Genomic DNA, 21185 nt, shown 5'->3' with positions numbered 1-21185 from the left:
TTGCATTGGCCATTGAATGTTCAAGTATTTGGTTCCAATATTGGCTTTCTTCAGATGTGCTTCAATACTATTAATTAATGGAAGCTAGAACAGGTACACAATTGTCTGGTAGTGCAGGCACTCAATTCAAAACAAAAAGCAATAAACTGCAAATGCTGGAAATTGGAAACAAACAGAAAATTCTGGAAAAACTCAGGTGGTCAGTCAGCATCTGTCAAGAGAATAGACAAGTTAACATTTCAGTTCTGACAAGGGTCTGTAGCTGAAAATTTAACTTATCTGTGTCCTTTCCACAGATGCTGGCTACCCTGCTGAACATTTCCAACATTTTCTATTTCTGTTTCAAATATGCGTCCCTTGTGCACCAGTGTACTACCAACTATGGAATAAAACACAGGTTAAAAATAACAGGAGTATGAAGTTCACTTTTTTTTATTGATAGTGTTTTAAATGCAGCGATACATTGTTATGAGGCCATCGAGAATCCCTCAGTTTCTTCATAGAATTTTACTTGTTTACAAAGCAAATGACAAATCCCTGTTGTAGAAATCTGACAACATGAGTCAAAAGGTGAAATAAGATATTAATAGCAATCCCTAGAGCTCAGTTAGGATTTTTGCACCAACAACAGTAATTTTCCAGAGTAAAATCTAATACAAAATCTAAAATGTGTTTTATGCCATAAACCACACTCAACATTATCAGTAGGTACTTACAGTGACGGCACTGTACATACCTTAGTGAATGTAAATATCCTGATGTTCCTTTCAATGTAAATAAGCTTATTTATATCTACAAGTAATAATGCAGATGAACATGCAGATTTTCAGAAAAGGTATTTGGTGTCAACACATTATTGAACAGACTGATCATTTAAATATATAAATCTTCCTTTACTAACACTTAATAAACATGCAGTTCCATTCAAATGCTTGCAAAACAAAGGTGCTGCCTGCACACAAAATGTATATCAAATTATTTAACTTAATGTGATCAATAATCACTTCAGTCTTCCATCAGGAGTCATTCACCTCCTGTACTGAAATAACACTCTGTCACCTGCTAGCCCCTCCAAAGACACATTATGATACTGAAAGAAAATTCCATAGGTTAGATTTAGGAGACAGGTTTGTCATAATTTTTGCAATAAAAAGTTGCTCAATTATATTAAACAGACTGAAATACTGATTACAGTCTGCCTCAATAATCATTATTTCAGTCAGTTTATTATAATGAAGGAACTCCCTTTTTAGTGCAGTTTTAACATCAAACTGTGCAATACTATAGTTAATGCATAAGAACAGCTCTTACAGTAAATTTTGCAGTCATAATTAGTGTTTATAAAGAATTAATGCCAGTGCCTAGTAAGATACATCACAAAATAGCCTTCTAAGTGTTAGATAAATATCAGCATTGTATTTCTATTTTGGAACTATCAAAATCAAAGTTCGGGAACTTGCAGACTTCCATGTGGGAGTACATCAGTGCTATCTGCATTTCTAGTGTTAAATAATTTTGATTTTCTCGAATAGTTTGTCTCATACTGCTCTGTATTGTAAAATAAATAATGTCTCACTCTACTCAAGTTAGTGGGAATCAGATGTGTAAAATGAAAGATACATTTTCTGAAGAGCTCTATGCCTTAATTCTCTCCCATTCTATATTCCAAATTTATTTTATGTGGATTGTATTTACTGATGATAGTTTCCATAAGTATTTCAAAATCTGTGTTTAAGTATTTCTAATTAAATTAAATACTTCAACAAAGATGTTTCTCAAGAAGAGTGATATATTCCACCGAATTTTGCTTTCAATTGGCTTTGGAGTTCTATATGCTCAATCTGCACTTTCTGAACTGTTACACATCAACGTCCCTTTTTCCACAGAAGCTTGAATAAAAAGTAATTTAACGTGTTTTTTACATGTTTGACTGCAGTTTATTTTATGCTGAATAAAATAACATGCTAGACATTATCTGAAATTATTTTGTACTGTGGGCATAAGTTTTCAATACGACTTACCCAAAGAAATTTAGAAAGACAGGAGCAAAACATTTACTATGAAGTCACAGCTCAGTTTAGCTCACAGATCAGCCATTTTACTGACAAAGCCTGACAAGTGCCATTAATGGCATTATCATAGAGTCCAAGTAATTTGGTTCATTGAAAAATCAAAATATGCACATTAGCCTGGTCAAGAACAGATCAAATTATTCCAGCTGTCTAGTATTTTGTAATCCCTTATTACCCTTCCTAATCAGGACATTAGACAACAAAGAAAAACACTGCCTAATATTAAAGTTGATTTAGGAAGGGAAATAATGCAGTGCACATGATTTCAACAAGTGACATTAATTATCTGAGGCAATGAGTTTTTTGATGAGACTGCTACTGAATGACAGGAAAGGTTACAATCTCCCATCTCCAACTTGCCTCTTGATGCCCATTATATGGATTTACTAATGACTGTAACCTATCAAGCCAACATTTTTAAATCAAAAAGTAGAATATGAATTTTTAGACTCCATGAAAGTGCTGAGAATTGCACTATTTGACTGTCTCTCGATGGATACAAGAGTAACTTTAACAATCTTCTTGGTTTTGTATACAATTTCTGAATAATTCAAAATAATTTTATTGCCCTAAAAATTTGAATTATCCAATCATTTGAATTAATCAACAGAAATAACAAAAAGTCAGAATTTGTGCAAACAATAAAAGTAAATTAAGATAATTTGAATTAAGCAATTTTGAATTAAGAGTAGACTATATACTCAAAATGTTAAATATAAGTAGATCAGCGCTGGTTTTTGGTATTATTCTGGAATATGGTAACCATTTTCATTAGAAGAGATGGTCAAGTTATGAATTGTTAGAAGAAACAGTTTTCTTTAAAATAAAAACTTCCTTTGGAAACACCTTAAGGCTCAGTAATTTTTCAACATCTATGAACCTGTCCACAAAACTCTACTACAAAAAATCATTAACGGCCATAGATCTCCCACTGCTCAGAAATTGTGATTAAATATCTCTAACACCAAGATGCTGCTAGATGTTAAAATAGAGCCAAAAGCTATCTTTTTTTTAAAGAATACTATCAATTTATATAGCTACAGGCAAAAAGTTACAAGTATTTTGAATTTTCTAACCTGACACTCTTCCATTACATGAAGTAACATGTCACAGTATCATGCATTTGCATCCCTAATTGAACATAATGTTAGATATACATGTAAGTTAGTAAAAGGTTAGTAATGTCAGAAGAACTAATTGCTTTTCAGCTTTGGCCTGCTTAGGTGAGCATCTATGTTCCTATATGCAGGTAATATTAAGCCAACATTAAATGACAATTCCTTCCATAAGGAGCTATTACAGGGTTTAACAAACAACATTTTGTGAAGATTGCACAGGACACTTAAAATGTTGCCTGACCCCTTGTTACTGTTCACACACTACATTATTCTTCAGTGAGATTGAGCAATACTAGAGAAATACTCTAGAATGTCCTGAATGGTGAACTCCATAATAATCCCAGAGCCAGGGTAACAGCGAGCTATCAGTCCCTCAAAGTGCTTATACTGACGAATGAACTCATCCTGCATGGAATGCCACATAACCTTTGAAAAAAGAAAAATCAGAATCAACAAATGAAAAATGAAATCTTTGCATAAGCTGCAATCCAATATTTCACCAATGTATCACTTTGCAAAACTATTTTCAATATTCCAAAATATGATTTTTATAAATGCTTCTATATTGTTTATAGTTTTATAATATAAAAAAGCTCTTTTGATTCTTTTCCCTTCATCCACCAACCCCCACCCCCCCCACCTACCCACCTCACCCCATATCCTAGACTGAGGGAAGAATAAAAATACAAAAAAAAGCAATCGATTAATTTCACTGGCACCGATAGCAAGAAGCTTTGGGGGGATTTGAGGGCAGCCACCAATATATGAGACAACATCCATATATTAAATTTGTCATCCAGGGTTAAAACTTTGAAGCAACCGGGCCTCAATAGAGTCACTGCGCTTATAAATGTGCCAGATACAAAAGTATCAATAAAGATTATGGGGTAGAATTTCAGCAGAAGATTGGCAAAAACGCTGTTTCTGCAGGGTTTCGGTCGCTGATATGGTGGGAGATCAGGAGAACCTCCACGGAAATTCTACCCTCACATATTACACATGATAGCTGGGATAATCTGCTTCTGCACGGTGATCTTTTACCCATTCACTTTAATGAGTAGAAAACGTGGGCTGACAACTGGTGTAGAAATGGAAAATCCCAGGCGATGTCATTTTACCCAATGTAATAGACTATGGGAAGCATTATGATGTGATATACCCAGTCTTTCAAAAAAACTTGGACAAAGTTCTATAGGAAAGGCTGCTACACAAGGCGGTGGGAATTTAAGCTTAAAATGGAAATGGATAAGAAATGCGCTAAAGGAAAGAAAGCACTAAGTACTTGGTAGGACGGTGATGCCAGGATGAAGGGAAGTTCTAAGAGTGGAGTTCTCCAAGGATTGCTGCTGTGGCTCCTACTGTTTCTAATTTTATTAGATTCAGAAACTCAATGCAATCTGGTCAGATTTACAATTATACAAAACTAAGGGCAGCAGTCGAATCTGATGAAGCAGCTACAAACAAAACTCGATAAAATGTGGAATGGGTAGACCAGTGGCACGTGAAATTCAATATCAGTAAGTGTAAGGTAATAAACACTAAAGAAAAATGGGTAACAAATGCAATTTATGAATGCTGTTGAATTAGCTAAGAGTGAGATTGAGAGCTCGGAATGTTGGTAAACTCAGCATTAAACGAATAGTCAGCATGGAACAGCAATCAACAAACAAAAAATGAATCATGAATTATATTGGTAAATTAGTACAGTATAAGTTGGAAGACATCATGCTGAAACAGAGCAGTGCTCTGATCAACTTGAGCACTGCGTCCAACTTTGGTCATCAAGACATAAGGGATGTACTCAAGTAATAGAGGAGGTGCAGAGAACTGAATCCAGTGTCACAGGATCAAGTTATGGGGAAAAGAATTGAGAAACTTGTGCTCTTTAACCCTGAAAGGAGGCAACAGAGGGGAACTTGAGGCTAGAAGACAGTAAATGGTATAGAAAAGGTAAATCCAGAGCAGTACTCCTCGACAGCGGGCAAGGGGCCATAGGCTTAAACAGGTAAAAGACAAATTTGGGACGGATATCAGGAAGTTATTCATGTAAAGAACAATCAACATTGCGAATGGACTCCCAGGTAGGGTAGCAAAGTTAAACACCTTGGATCCATTTAAAACAGTTGAATTCTTTTGATGAAGCAATCTGATGAACATCAAACAATATTGGATGTTATGGGGTAGGAACATAAAGTATTTCCCCCAAATTATTGCTGGACTATATTTAATGCTAGCAAAGAAAAAATGGTTTCACTTCAACAGTAGAAATTCAGACTGCATCATCTGGATGCAGCTGTGCAGTTTATTACACAAGAAACATAGACTGAAGCAGGTTTAAGTTTAGACATTCCACAGACACCCACCTGCAGCAGGTTTTCCTCCTCACAGAGATGCTTGTCCACTTTTTTGTACAGGTTGTCCAGTCCTTTTTTCACTTCCTTTCCAGGATATTCTTTGATAACCTTTCGTAGCTCTTGCTTGTTGAAGGCTAGCTGATAGCTCACCTCCTCTTCTCTGATACCCTGTGCCACACGAGCTTCAATTCCTTCAAAGAAATGCTGCATCCACAATAAACTACAGTTAGCAGTAACACCACAACATGTAAAAAGCATTAGTTTACTCAATGTTCCAAGGACTAAATTAATCAGGCTGCACACAATGTTCTTCATGAAATTAGAAATTACATTTAAGAAAAAAGTGGTGAGAACCCTAGGATTTTTCATGACAAATTTAATCCACAGCAATGTGATTTCAACAAAAGTACACCTCAACAAACGGCAGCACTATAGTTAGACTAATAGCTCACTCTAGCTTTTCAGGGCTAGCATTGCATACTGTGATTTCCTCTCCCAAAGAATGTTCACAAAAATTCAGTTGATTTTCCACAATTTCTTTTAACTCCAGTCAGTTTTCAAACATGTCTACATAAAACACTGTTTATATTTTAGACTCTACCTACATTAGGTTTTCCAGTGAATGCAAATTTCATTACTTATCCAACATTTGGTCATAGGAGATCCAACTATATAAAATAAATATGAAAACTTTGAAACACCAAACCTCAGTTTCATTCATCTTTTCCAATGATATAATTTTTTCCAATTTCTTAAAAAAAAATAGTATATTCTCAGTGCTGTTATTTGTACCCTTACCCTGGTCTGAACAGTTATGCCATGGTAACCAATAATGATGGAAATTGAAATGACCCTTGCACAATGAAGTCACTTATACAATTTTTTACTTTAAAAAAAAAATACTGTGTTGTATACCATTATAAACCTTTGCATTGTTCCTTTAGAGGAATATTTGAAACTGTCATCTTGCCTTTATATATTTTTTGAAAAAGCATAGGGCACTATTTCTACCACATGTACAACACTAACAAAATTTGACATTTTGTGCTCTCCATGTTTGGAGTTATCACTAATATTTTTCCTACTTTCCTGGTGTATCACTGATTTACTTCTAACTGGATAGTAAGCTTCTTCATGAACCAAAGAATTGTGTGGTTCCTTATAACCCTGAAAGTCCCACACTATTGACATTTCCAGCATTCCTTTGAAGTGGTGACACATGGAACACAGAAAAAAACCTCAGTACAGATTCTGAAAGATTATTGTATCCAGTCTAATATTAATGTTTGAGCAAAACAATATCTTGTTTTGTTTTACTGACACCTATGCTATCTCAAGAAGAACTCTTGGCACTTCAGATTAAGTGGAATAAAGAAACATATAAACATAGAAGATAGGAGCAGGAGTAGACCATTTGGCCCCTCAAGCCTGTTCCGCCATTTAATGAGATCATGGCTGATCATCCAAATTCAGTACCCTGTTCCTGCTTTCTCCCCATATCCCTTGATCCCTTTAGCTTTAATAAATATATCTAACTCCTTCTTGAATATATTTAATGAATTGGCCTCAACTGCCTTGTGTGGTAGAGAATTCCACAGGTTCACCACTCTCTGGGTGAAGAAATTCCTCCTCATCTCTGTCCTAAATGGCTTACCCCTTATCCTTAGACAGTGGCCTCTGGTTTTGGACTCCCCCGCCATCGGGAACATCCTTCCTGCATCTAGTCTGTCTAGTCCTGTTAAAATTTTATAAGTTTCAATGAGATCCCCTCTCATTCTTCGAAACTCTAGTGAATATAAGCCTAATCGACCCAATCTCTCTTCATACGTCATTCCTGCCATCCCAGGTATCAGTCTGGTGAATTTTCGTTGCACTCCCTCCATGGCAAGAACATCCTTCCTCAGATAAGGCGATCAAAACTGCACACAATACTCAAAGAAAACTCACGTTAAGTTTCTCAAGAGGTTGTCCCAGTGAGTATATTACATAAGATTGCAGATGCTCTGTATATTTGTGCTTGGCTTCTCTCCTTTCTGTTTCAAGGCACGCAATTTTAAGGCGAGAGAGTGTTGAAAAAATGTGGTGAAAGTTTTCCATCATCACAACATCTCGTGGAGTCTTCTGACTTTCATTAGCCACTTTTTCCACTGAGAATGGAATACTTAATAAATTATCATATAAGGAACACTATTACAAATACAGATATAAAATCTGTGTATTCAGTTCACATTTTAAACAGCCTCTCACCATTGTTGTAAACAGCCCGGATCAGTTTGGTGTAGGCCTTGTCCAGGTCCCCCCTGCGCTCAGCAATTCTGAAAATGGACTCTGCTAGTTCTGCAAACTCTTCAAACCCACTAACAAATGGTAGAATTCCAACCTTACTCTTCTTTGATATCTTCACTTCTTCCATCTGCTTAACTTGATTCCACTGAAAGAACATGCAAAAGACAAGCTAATTCAGCCTTGTGTATTTACAGACCTGAAATATGGGCACTAGTTTAAAATCTACAGCCTTTAGCCATTGCACAATATTTATAATATACATTAGCAATCATCTGGAGTCTCCTTATCCACTGCAATGACCATATTAGATAATGGCCCTAAAATTGCGGTCAGTGGCGTAGCTAAGGAGTACGCCACGACCTCCGATAAAAATCTGCACTTATCTGGTGCAAGGCCTCCTTCGAAAACTTGTGTTGTTTCGCTGCGGAGTTGACCGAAGCATAGTGGCTCACGGATCCTGGGGCGCATCGTATACATAAGCGTTCCTAGGATCACGTGGGGCAGTACTCCAATCAGGAAACAGAAACCTCCGCTGCACATTCATGATTTTTTAGTCTCACTCAACCCAGTAAGTTAATAAATAAATCAGTCAGTCACTCATTTACCCTGGTATGTTAATAAATAAATCAGTCTCTCATTCTTGGTAGAGTTGTATTGGGATCAGAAGACAGTTAGGTGGATATAGGTATTTAGTTTGAAGATTTTTTTATCATGACGGGTGTATATTTCAAGCTGCTGCATATCCTCCCTCCCCTCATGCTTTGCAAACAGGTTCCTGCGCCTGTTTGCACCAGCCATAAAATTTTACTGCGTAATTGCTGGGCAATTAGCCCAACTCTGCACCAGCAATAAGGATTTCACAGTTGGAACGGATGATCTGTCAAGTCGGAACTTGACAGATCGTAAGTTTGTAATTTAGCGCAGTGCAAGCGGAAATCCCGAACTTGCTGTCCATTTCAAAGGCGGTATGACCGTCATACCGACTGCAAATTCTGCCAATATATTTTTGAGGTAAAACAAAAACTCGAGAAACTTACTTTGAAACTTTGATACTATGTGCTGTATAATAAACTCTGTAACTAGTCTGTAATTCATTAACCACAAAATCAATTTTGTTAGCACCAATACAGAACTCTCTCCGACCACAAGTTGTAGACTGAATGAAGTTTACTAGTTCCGCCTGATTTTATTGGAAACAAGGTGTTCATTAATACATTTATTCAATGCTGAACAATTTTTTTTCTATTGCAATAATTTGAAACATTTTTATTGAACGGTTAAAATCTTACTGTCTAGCCAAAAAACTGTCAAAGTTCAATCCATGGAATACCATTCTTGCTTTTGAGTGAGCTATTTATGTTCTATACCAGGACACAAGAGACTGTGCGCTATTTAAAATGTAACAGATGCTTTCCTTCACCCAAGTGCTATGGAAATTTTGCTTAAACAAAAGATTTTCAAGTAACCACACTACCAAAAAAGCAAACAGAAAGCTTAAACCAATTAAAATGGGCTGAGGCTCCCCAATGGCTTAACTGGTTAATGTAATGAGTCCCACAGTCAAGAAAGACGCAGATTAATTCCCAGTCTATGCTGAGTTAACTAAGCTCAGTTGACGTGGGGTTGCCAAAATTGGCTCAGTATCCCTGGGTTAAGGGGGAAAATTGGCCAGAGTTCCAACACTTAATCACTGTCCAGTGACTCCTGTATATGGAGTGCGGCTGAAGACAGGATCGGATTAGCTATGACGCCCTCTGCATTGAAATAGGCTGTAAATACTCATACATGAAGGATTGCCCCATGGGCGAGATGCTTGAGGATGCCTTGCACCCAGGAAATGTACCCATCAAGGAGTCAACATCTTCAGCAAAGAAAATAAGCAGAAAAAACTAAAAAAAAAAAAAAAAAATAGGAATCAGTCCATGACTATGACAGAATAACCAGTAGTTTTTTCATTACTTTGAGAAGACTTTGTCTGTGTTATAGCTTGCTTCATCATATTAATACATTTCAAGGCTCTCAGTTTTTGTTCCTATTTTTCAATGAGTTCCAAACTAAGAAATCATTTCTACGCACACCTATGGTATGGATAGAACCTGCTGGATACAATACTTGTCAAATAAATACAGCCAACACCATAAGGCATAACTTTGGTTAACTGGTTATTTGTTTCAGATACAATTTTCTTAAAAAAAAATACTTACAATGCATTTGTCAAAATTCCTCTTGACTGTCACAAGGACATTTCCTAATGTGGTACTGAGAAAGGAGGCAGGATCCACATTCTCTGCTGTCCAGACGTGATGGCTCATCTTCACCAACATATACAACGAGTTAAAGCTGTCAATCTTGTCTCCAAGTGAAATGAGGTTGTTTAGCTCTGGCTCGATACAGCGGAAAACTTTTATCATCATTGATCGAATAATGCCGGTCTCCTCTTTTCTGTAATTATAAACACACAATTAGACGCTTAAAAAGATCCACACACAGATCTGAGTTTTCAGCCTTTTTGACAGAAATTTCCATTAATTAGTCTACAGTCCAAAAACACACAAATAAAAAGGATTGTGCAGCTATTAGAGGATTCATTGATCTTTTGGAAAACTTATTATAACCAGTGTAGTTGGAATATAAGCTGTAAAAATGACAGAACAATTTTCTTCAAGATAAAGTGTGAATCAAATCCAAAAGATATGTCATCTATCAGAACAAAACTAATTTACCTTTATAACACACAAATAATGGCCCGTATTTTCCGATCCCTACGGGTGTATACGAGCTGTGTACACACCTGTAGGGACCTCAAGTGCCGGTTTCAGGCATGCGCTGAAAACAGGCACTTCCGATCGGTCAAGAATCCTCTTGACAGATCGCACGCCGGCTCTGGAGAAGGGTCTCTGCGGGTGGAGAGTTTCGCTTTCTGCAGAACCTCTGCCTGCTGAAATCCCTTAAAAATCTTACGCCTGGTAAAAGCAGACGTAAGGCTTGCTTTTACCAGAATAAGAGTTTAAAAAAGTTAAAAAAAAATTTCCACGCATTTATAATTTAAAAAATAGGTGTTTATTTTTAGCCCCGTAAAAAACTTGAATTTTTTTCCCCAAAAATTAAATTTTTGTTTAATATTTAATTAAATGTAATTTTAAAAATGTGATTTAATTTTTTTTTTAATGTTTTGATGTGTTTTTGGAGTCATCTCCATTCATACTTTTGACAGGTCTAAGCTGTCAAAAGTATGAAGGGAGATTCCCTTCTTTCATTGGTTCCCCATGGCCCACGTGATCCCAGGGACGCTTACGAACCACATGCGCCCCTGGGAAACCTGGGCCCTGCGCATTTCGGAGAGCAGAGGCCCAGGATCGGAAATGGCCAGACCTTTGGAGCCCTCAGGTAATTCTGGCTTTGTCAGTGTTTGGCTACATTGGCCATAGTTTCCATTTAATTATCTGCACTGTAATAGCACAGATTTGCAGTACAGTGTTCTATTGATCCCTAGTTGCATCAACGGATTTTACACCATTCAGCTTCAGTAACTGTGAGGATGAGCCGTAAACTGTAGTTAAAAACCTGAATTTGATCATTCATGCTTATCTGAAAAAAAACAGAACTGTGACCCATGTTGCATCATTTTGCTAGTTATTCTATTATACATGTACATTAACTGATGTACCTAAAATTTATGAGCCTTCATGTAAGCTTCCTGTAAGGAAGTGACAGGTACACGTAAAATAAAAACTATTATGGCACACTGGTGCAATATGCTGTACCAGAGTGATAGATATAGGGTTATAAAAACTGGTTCTTTACCTAGCACATTCCCAAACTTTAAAATCAGCCAGTATCACTCTCACACACTTCCTAATAATTGTTCATATATATTATTGTCAAAGGTCTGAGAGGTCATTAACGTTGCTAGCATAGGAAAGGAGAAACGAGTAATTACAAAAAGATCAAATTATTACACTAAAAAAACATGCTAGTAAGTCCCATTTTTAGTGGGATGTGTGCAGCATGCCCATTTAGTAAGTTTTTTTTTATTCGTTCACGAGATGTGGGCATCGCTGGCAAGGCCAGTATTTATTGCCCATCCCTAATTGCCCTCGAGAAGGTGGTGGTGAACTGACTTCTTGAACCGCTGCAATCCATGTGGTGAAGGTCCTCCCACAATGCTGTTAGGTAGGGAGGTCCAGGATTTTGACCCAGCGACGATGAAGGAACGGCGATATATTTCCAAATCAGGATGGTGTGTGACTTGGAGGGGAACTTGGAGGTGGTGGTGTTCCCATGCGCCTGCTGCCCTTGTCCTTCTAGGTGGAAGAGGTCGCGGGTTTGGGAAGTGCTGTCGAAGAAGCCTTGGTGAGTTGCTGCAGTGCATCTAGTAGATGGTACACACTGTAGCCACGGTGTGCCGGTGGTGGAGGGAGTGAATGTTTAAGATGATGGATGGGGTGCCAATCAAGCGGGCTGCTTTATCTTGGATGGTGTCCAGCTTCTTGAGTGTTGTTGGAGCTGCACTCATCCAGGCAAGTGGAGAGTAATCCATCACACTCCTGACTTGTGGTAGATGGTGGAAATGCTTTGGGGAGTCAGGAGGTGAGACATTCGCCTCTGAATACCCAGCCTCTGACCTGCTCTTGTAGCCACAGTATTTGTGTGCGCCTGGTCCAGTTAAGTTTCTGGTCAATGGTAACCCCCCCGCCGCCCCCAGGATGTTGATGGTGGCGGATTCGGTGATGGCAATGCCGTTGAATATCAAGAGGCAGTGGTTAGACTCCCTCTTGTCTAGCACTTATGTGGTGCGAATGTAACTTGCCACTTATCAGCCCAAGCCTGAACGTTGTCCAGGTCTTGCTGTATGCAGGCATCGACTGCTTCATTATCTGGAGAGTTGCAAATGGAACTGAACACCGTGCAATTATCAGTGAACATCCCCACTTCTGACCATATGATGGAGGGAAGGTCATTGATGAAGCAGCTGAAGATGGTTGGGCCTAGGACACTGCCCTGAGGAACACTTGCAGTGATGTCTTGGGGCTGAGATGATTGGCCTCCCAACAACCACAACCATCTTCCTTTGTGCTAGGTATGACTCAAGCCAGTGGAGAGTTCCCACTGACTTCAATTTTACTAGGGTTCCTTGATGCCACACTTGGTCAAATGCTGTCTTGATGTCAAGGGCAGTCACTCTCACCTTACCTCTGGAATTCAGCTCTTTTGTCCATGTTTAGATCAAGGCTGTAATGAGGTCTGGAGCCGAGTGGTCCTCACAGAATCCAAACTGAGCATTAGTGTTCAGATTATTGGTGAGTAAGTGCCGCTTTTTAAAAAATTTGTTTATGGGATGTGGGCGTCACTGGCAAGGCCAGCATTTATTGCCCATCCCCAAGTGCCCTTGAGAAGGTGGTGGTGAGCCGCCTTCTTGAACCGCTGCAGTTCGTGTGGTGAAGGTACTCCCACAATGCTGTTAGGTAGGGAGTTCCAGGATTTTGACCTAGCGACAATGAAGGATCAGCGATATACTTCTAAGTTAGGATGGTATGTGACACGGTATGCCGGTGGTGGAGGGAGTAAACTGTTTAAGGTGGTGGTGTGAAGGAATAACCTATTCAGAAAAATACACCATTCTATGAAAGAATTCTGGCCTTGTTAAAACATGACAAACTGGGTCTGGAAATCTAGAAACCTAACTATGAAAAAGCTGTGATAGCATTCTGGCTATTGAGATAAGATAAGTTGTTGACACTGAATCAATAGCCTTATTGAAAAAGGTTAAAAGCTCCTGAAGTCTGAACCTTTGGGAACAAGACAATGGTTCACCCTGTATATGGTGTTCTAATTTACACCTCGTAAAGGAGCACATAAAAATAACAAACATCTGCCTTCATAAAAATGATACCAAGTAAAGCGCACCTGCTGTTGCACTGTTTTTTATGATAAATTTAGAACACCTAGAGGAGAGACATGGTTCTGTAGTGCTACCAGCTGAGGTGACTAAGAATTGCAGGGGTCAGCAGAAAAATGACTAGAGATAATTAGCTTACATCAGCAGAAAACCTTTAAGGAAATACCACTGGAAAAGGGTATAAATATTGAACTCTCAAATGGGATAATAGACTCGCTTAAAGGGGCAAAGCGATTCTCGGCTTCGGAGCCAGCTCTAAGGCCTAGAAATTCAGTATAGCCACGTTCGGGGCGCTACAGTCGGGCGGCCGCTAAAGTTTGCGCCTGGCGTAAGTTCGCGCCACCTTCACCGATATTCAGTCGCATCGCCCCAAGAGGTTGCTGCTGCACTAAAACAGGCGATGCACGACTATCATTAGGTGCTAAGCCGGCGGTCCGGGGCGATAACCCCGAGGGCGGGCGCAGCGCAGGTGCGGCGAGTTGCTGATTGACGGCAGACACTCTGGCGCCGGTCAGCTCTTAAAGGGGGAGGGTGGACTTGTCTGGCTGCCATGCCCTGCGCACTGCAGCCCTGACCAATGCTGGTTCATCAGTTCTACGCCCTGGACCATGGGGAAGCCCGCTATTCTTCCAAATCCCATTGTACGCTCTTGCTGCTTGTCCAGGGTCATGGGGAAGGAGATGTACTGACGTCTCCTTCTGAAAAGGGCATTGTTCACCTGTCGGATGCAGCAATGTACCGCGAACTGGGAGATGTTGGCAATGTCCCCAGTAGCGGATTGGAAGGAGCCGGTGGCATAGAAGTTGAGAGCCACCGTCACCTTCACTGCCACCGACAGACGTCCTGCTCCTCAGCTGTGGCTGCAGATCTCTGCGAAGCAGGTGGCGGATCTCAGTGACCACATCCCTTCTGAATCGCAGCCTCCGAACACACTGCTCCTCAGACATGTTCAGATATGAGAACTGCTGGCGGTATACCCTGGGTGGGTAAGGCCTCCTGTGCCGACACCTGTTGGCCCTTCTCCGTCTGGCCATGACTGGCACTCTCTCACGGCGTCTCTGATCCCTTTGAATGCAATGCAGAAAGCCAACGTTTCCACCCATTGTAGCCCCCATTACAGTATATGTGGCGACTCAAGGCTATGGCACTGAAAGTGAAATCCAAGTGCAAAGCTCTGGCCTGAAGCCAGAAGTACCTGTGCGAGCGCTGAGTCAAAGCAGAAAGCTCTCTGCCTTTGTCTCTCACACAGGATTGGCACAAAATGGCTGTCACTTATAATGCAGGAGGAGTCCCCTTTAAATAGCGCCGCCTGCACCCCGCAGCGACTGGGAACCGTTCCCCTCTACCAGTCGCTGGGGGCGCCAGGCGCAAAGAAGGGCGGTGCCACTGAAGTTCTGGTTTGGGGCGCACAAAGGGCGTTGCACGATGAAATGACGTCAGGATCTGCGCGCGCAGCTGAGCGTGCGCAAAGACTTTGCGCCGACGCTAAATCTCTAGTGAAGTTGGGGAGAGGCGCAGATCGCGCTGCGCCCGGCCGCTAGCCGCCTAACGCCCAACATCTCCTCCTCCTAAGGCGCTACCGGCTGGCGCAAGCAACTGAATTTCTAGGCCTAAGTCTCCAACTCTTTGTACCTTGGGGATCAAAGGTACGGTATTTGATTTTGGTGGATATCCTGAATAAAATTAAGAACTGTAAAACTGTAGAGAAGTTAAGATTTGAGAGTAGGTTCTCTGATAATAGAATTGTAAAGCTTTCTTTTTTTGGAACTGTTAATGTTGCGATTGACTCACCAACTGTAAATTATATGTCGGTTCTTTAATAAATCTATATATTTTTAGAATTGTCTCACATAATGCTTCTGTATCAAACTCGCAAACTCAATCGCTGTACACTCTTTGGTGTGGAGTTGCAGAATTCTGGGGCAGTTTTCCAGACCCTCATAATATCCGGAACGTTACAGTCTAGCTAAACTTATTAAAAGTGCTATCTGGAGGACGGTAACATTTTCAGGTTGTTCCTTTCCTTCAGGGAGAGACAGTCCGGACCTTTAGACCTAATTAAGCATCTTTAGGATTCGGCTACCTCAAACTTTAGTTGAAAGTGAATGTCTGAGGAATACGCCTGATCCATGGTAGCCCTAAAGGGGCTAGGACTAATAATTATCCCTTCAATGGATGGGCTGCCAATCAAGTGGGCTGCTTTGTCCTGGATGGTGTCGAGCTTCTTGAGTGTTGTTGGAGCTGCACTCATCCAGGCAAGTGGGGAGTATTCCATCACACTCCTTACTTGTGCCTTGTAGATGGTGGAAAGGCTTTGGGGAGTCAGGAGGTGAGACACTCGCCGCAGAATACCTAGCCTCTGACCTGCTCTGTTGCCACAGTATGTGTGTGGCTGGTCCAGTTAAGTTTCTGGTGAATGGTGACCCCCCAGGATGTTGATGGTGGGGGATTCAGCGATGGTAATGCTGTTGAATGTTAAGGGGAGGTGGTTAGACACTCGCTTGTTGGAGATAGTCATTAACACATAGCACTGTCGACAACACCGTCCATCACTTTGCTGATGATTGAGAGTGGACTGAGGGGGCGGTAATTGGCCAGATTGGATTTGTCCTGCTTTTTGTGAACAGGACATATCTAGGCAGTTTTTCCACATGGTCAGGTGGATGCCAGTGCTGTAGAGGAACAGCTTGGCTAGAGGTACGGCTAGCTTTGGAGCACATGTCTTCAGTAAGACAGCCGGGATGTTGTTGGGGCCCGTAGCCTTTGCTGTATCCAGTCCGCTCAGCCGTTTCTTGATATCACGTGGAGTGAATCGAATTGGCTGAAGACTGGCATCTGTGATGGTGAGGACTGGAGGAGGAGGCCGAGATGGATCATCCAGTTGACACTTCTGGCTGAAGATGGTTGCAAATGCTTCAGCCTTGTCTTTTGCACTCGCGTGCTGGGCTCCACCATCATTGAGGATGGGGCTGTTCATGGAGCCTCCTTCCCCAGTTAGTTGTTTAATTGTCCACCATCATTCACGACTGTATGTGGCAGGACTGCAGAGCTTTGATCTGATCAGTTGGTTGTGGGATCGCTTAGCTCTGTCTATAGCATGCTGCTTCCGCTGTTTAGCATGCATCATTATCAGGCCATCTTAATTTTGTGGGTTCTGAACAAATTTAAATCCTAGAGACTGGTTGAAAGTTTCCTGCAATAAATCACAAGCCCCAGAAAGTTTTCACTAATGTTGGTGCCAAGCACATTGATAATTCTAATTGCATTACTTACTCAGATGGCATTGAGTGCTTGTCTCCCAAAAGGTTATGTGGCCGAGACAGATGTCCCCCATCTACATCGTCCGAGTCCGCCTGATATTATGAATAAAACACAAAGAAACTTTATTATACTACATATCATTCTATTCAAAGTAACTTTAATATCCTGCAAGTCATTCTATTTAAAGTAACATTAATATCCTGCAAGTCATTCTATTTAAAGTAACATTAATAGTCAAGTCATTCTATTTAACAAACATATCTGGAATAAAAGAACAAAACATAATTTAAAAAAAATTCAACTGTATTTTCTGGATTGAATGAAATACTTACCCATATTTAGTCCATAGCAACTAAGCCTAGTTCATAAGGCTGTATCGTCACTTTCAATTCTATAAGCAATTACAGCAAACAAGGCTATGGGCCATAATTTAACTGAACTAAGAAAATGTTGCCGTGGTCCATTTTAACTAAAAATCTATCAGAACACATTAGATTGCGGGTCAATATTGCTTAAAGTCTTGTTTTCATTGCAATACCTTCTTTTAGAACATATTGGCCTGGAATTTACGGTCAGCGGCGAAGCAACGGCGATCGCCGCTGACCACGAAGAAAGCTGCCCACAAAGATCTCACGATCTCTGTGGTGAAAACATTAGGGGCTGGATTTTCATTCAGCAGTCGGGAAGGAGGCGGGACTACAACTTTTGGGTTTTCGTCCCGCCTACATCGACGTCCGGCCAATCCACGCGATTTTCCCTTGATTGACCTTGTTGAGCCTGCCCAGCGGGCACAGCAGGCCAATTAAGGGCCACCCGGCAACAGTTGACGTCACTGACTGAAATTTCATCTGTCAAGACGTCTTGACAGATGAAATATCAGTGTTTCACAGCTGTTTGAAGTGGTCAAACACTGACAGTCTGACTTCTAACCTGAGTCCTTCTACGCAGACTCAGTTAGAACTCTCACCGGCAATGAAAGCTGAAGGCTGTCACTTTTGACAGCTCGCAGCCATTTTGCTTTCAGTGCCGGCTGAGTGATGGACTCCCGAAACCTAGAGGAAGAAAGGCTGTTAAGGTAAGTACAGGTAATTTAAACTTCTTTACACACTTTAGACACACCAAACACACTTACCTTTGCACTCATGCACCCATCACTCACCTGAACACAGACATCACGACCCCTCCAAGTCCTTCAACCCAACGGCCCGCCTGTTCTAACCTGGCGTGGTTTGGAGCCGTCGGGAATCCCACACGACACCCCTCAAAATAGGGATTAGGCTAAAAACTGCCCGTTAACTGGCAGTTAATTGGCACTAATCCCTTCTCGCCTCGGAGGGTCCCAGTGCGGGGCGGGTACCCGTCTCCTTTGAAACTTACGTGGAGGCGGGATGGTGTCGGGACCCCCGAATTCGGATTTTAGCCCTCCACACGCCTAAAAGCCCGCCTCACGGCACACTGAAAATCGAGGTCTAAGTTTCTCGACGTTCAAGTGATTGTAGCGCTGTCAAAAGGGTATCCCAGCGCAATGCAGCAGTGACATTATCAAGCTGTCTAAGCAGCCAATCACCCTGAAGAATTCTCACAGACAGCAAACCAGGAAATAAAAACAGATTCAATTCACTAACATTTTTTTTTTCTTTTCCCACAGAGAGCAAAATAAAGATTGGGACATATACACGGGGCTAAGGTAGAAGCTAAAATATCAAATAAACTTAAATTTTTTCTTATTATTTTAAAATCTAGTAATTTTGTATCATAATGGAGAAATGTGACATTCCACAAATATAAAATTCATTTTTCAGGGCCAGCATGGTTGTAACACAATTAAACCCCAGTTACACCAATTCCAAAAAGGCTCAACTTTTAATGGGGTGTTTAACAGCACAATTAGATCAGAAAAGCTTAAGTTTTCGTCAGTTCAACTAATTTCACTGATTGCTGGCTATGGGGAGTCCCACAGTGGAGCCGTGAATGACTGACCGCAACTTCAGGATTTCCATGTTTATCTGTGTATGCGCTAAATCCTGAAATTATGTTCTGTTTCAGAGGGGTAATGACAGTGAACGTTAACACTTCGCCAACATCACAAAATCCAGGCCGATATATTAGACTTTCTTTTGTTTTGATGATATCTATTTGCATTATAAGAACATAAGAAATAGGAGGAGTAGGCCATTCGGCCCTTCGAGCCTGCCCTGCCATTCAATGAGATCATGGCTGATCTTCTGCCTCAATTCCATTCACCGGCTTTATCGCCATATCCCTTGATGCCCTTACAATCAGAAATCTATCGACTTCTGTTTTGAATATACCCAATGACTGAGCCTCCACAGCCCTCTGGGGTAGAGAATTCCATAGACTCACCACCCTCTATCTGAAGAAATTTCTTCTCATCTCAGTCCTGAATGGCCTACCCTTTATCCTGAGGCTGTGGCCCCTGGTTCTAGACTCCCCAGCCAAGGGAAACATTCTCCCAGCATCCACCCATCAAGTCCTGTAATAATTTTGTATGCTTCAATGAGATCCCCTCTCATTCTTCTGAATTCAAGAGATAACAGGCCTAGTTTACTCAATCTCTTCTCATACGACAGTCCCGCCATCCCAGGAATGAATCTCGTGAACCTTCGTTGCACTCTCTCTATGGCAAGTATATCCTTCCTTAGGTAAGGAGACCAAAATTGTACACAGTACTCCAGGTGCGGTCTCACCAAGGCCCTATATAATTGGAGTAAGACTTCTTCACTCCTGTACTCAAATCCTCTTGTAATGAAGGCCAGCATACCATTTGCCTTCCTAATGGCTTGCTGCACCTGCACATTCACTTTCAGTGACTCATGTACAAGGACACACAGGGCCCTTTGAGCATCTGCATTCCCTAATCTTTCACCATTTAGGAAATACTCTGTGTAATGTATATACCTTTAAGGGGGGGGAACTATCTTTTACAGCTCATGTATACTGCAGTACTGGCAGTGACCACACCTGTATATAGTACGGAGTAGTAACCTGTACAGATCAGTTCCAGTGTGAGCCACGTTGAGTAAACACCTGTTGTACCGTTGTCCTGCAGTTTGTGTCTTATTATACACAGACACAACATTGGCGACAAGGCAAGTTCGAACCTACCTGCAACTCTGCATCACCTCCCGGGGATTCGTTCCTGGAGATCAGTGGATTGGAGGTCAAGGCCAGAGACTCGGGCGTCGACCACGGGCAACCGCCCAGTCATCCAGAGACTCGAGAATTGCGGGGGAGGCTGTCGAGAGCCAGGCTTGGCTTTCCAGTCGAGGTGGTCCAGCGAAACGGGCTGGCAACAGGTAGTGCGCAGACCCTTCCCGGACAGCGGCGGGCTAGAGCCCGACCGAGCGGCACAGCAAAGGGCCGAGCAGCGTCGACGGGGGAGAGAGAGAGAGGGCAGAGCGCACAGGACGCAGCCGGTGTACAGGGGCCGAGCAGCGTCGGAGAGAGGGAGAGAGAGACGCGCAGAAACCCGCGAGGCGCCGCCATTGCCACGAGGACCGCCGAGAGCGGCGTTGGCAGCAGCGCAGGAGAAGCGCGCAAAACCTACAGGGCGCCGCCATTGCCACGAGAACCGCCGGGAGTGGCGTTGGCAGCAGCGGGGGAGGAAGGAAAGCGCGGGAGACGCCATTTTAAACCACACCCAAAATGCCGAAGAGTGGCAGTATCACCGCATTTGACAATGAAGTCGAAGATTGGACTACATATGTCGAACGAATAGAGGTATACTGCAAGGCAAATGAGGTGTCAGATGACAAGAAAGTGTTGGTATTGTTAAATTTAATGGGTGCAAAGACGTATGATTTATTATGAAATCCAGTAACCCCAACGAAGCCAATGGAAAAGAGTTTTGAAGACATAGTAACGATACTACAGGAACATTTAAACCCCACACCGCTGCTGATAGCAGAAAGATTCAAGTTTCACAAACGGAACCAGCATAAGGATGAAAGCAATGCTGATTATTTAACAGAACTGCGCAAACTATCAAAACACTGCCAGTTTGGAGCGGGACTGGCAGATACATTAAGGGACAAGTTTGTGTGTGGGCTTCAAAGTGAAGGAACCCAGAAACGGCTTTTATCTGAAAAGGACCTTACGCTGGAAAAGGCTTTCAGCATTGCGGTATCATATGAAGCAGCAGCACGGGGCGCTGCAGAGATACAACAGAGACCGC

General features: G+C 41.6%; 1 protein-coding gene across 11 annotated transcripts in view; it reads right to left on the bottom strand.

The window, feature by feature from the left end:
* Positions 1-416: 416 nt before the first annotated feature.
* The window catches only part of exoc1 (exocyst complex component 1), a 154620-nt gene continuing 133851 nt past the window's right edge, over positions 417-21185 (bottom strand). For all 11 annotated transcript variants that reach the window (XM_085970251.1, XM_085970241.1, XM_085970270.1 and 8 more), the window contains 6 exons: positions 17003-17082; positions 10035-10272; positions 7792-7975; positions 7492-7691; positions 5554-5748; positions 417-3616 (listed from right to left, as the gene is read on the bottom strand). In XM_085970251.1, the coding sequence (XP_085826377.1) occupies positions 3464-3616; positions 5554-5748; positions 7492-7691; positions 7792-7975; positions 10035-10272; positions 17003-17082 (1050 nt within the window). In that variant the 3' untranslated portion in view covers positions 417-3463. The remainder of the gene's footprint in view (positions 3617-5553; positions 5749-7491; positions 7692-7791; positions 7976-10034; positions 10273-17002; positions 17083-21185) is intronic.

The sequence above is a fragment of the Somniosus microcephalus genome, chromosome 2 (genome assembly GCF_052327205.1).
Source record: "Somniosus microcephalus isolate GS21.2 chromosome 2, FLI_Smic_1.0, whole genome shotgun sequence".
NCBI lineage: Eukaryota > Metazoa > Chordata > Chondrichthyes > Squaliformes > Somniosidae > Somniosus > Somniosus microcephalus.
This window is presented reverse-complemented; position numbering and strand designations above follow the sequence as displayed.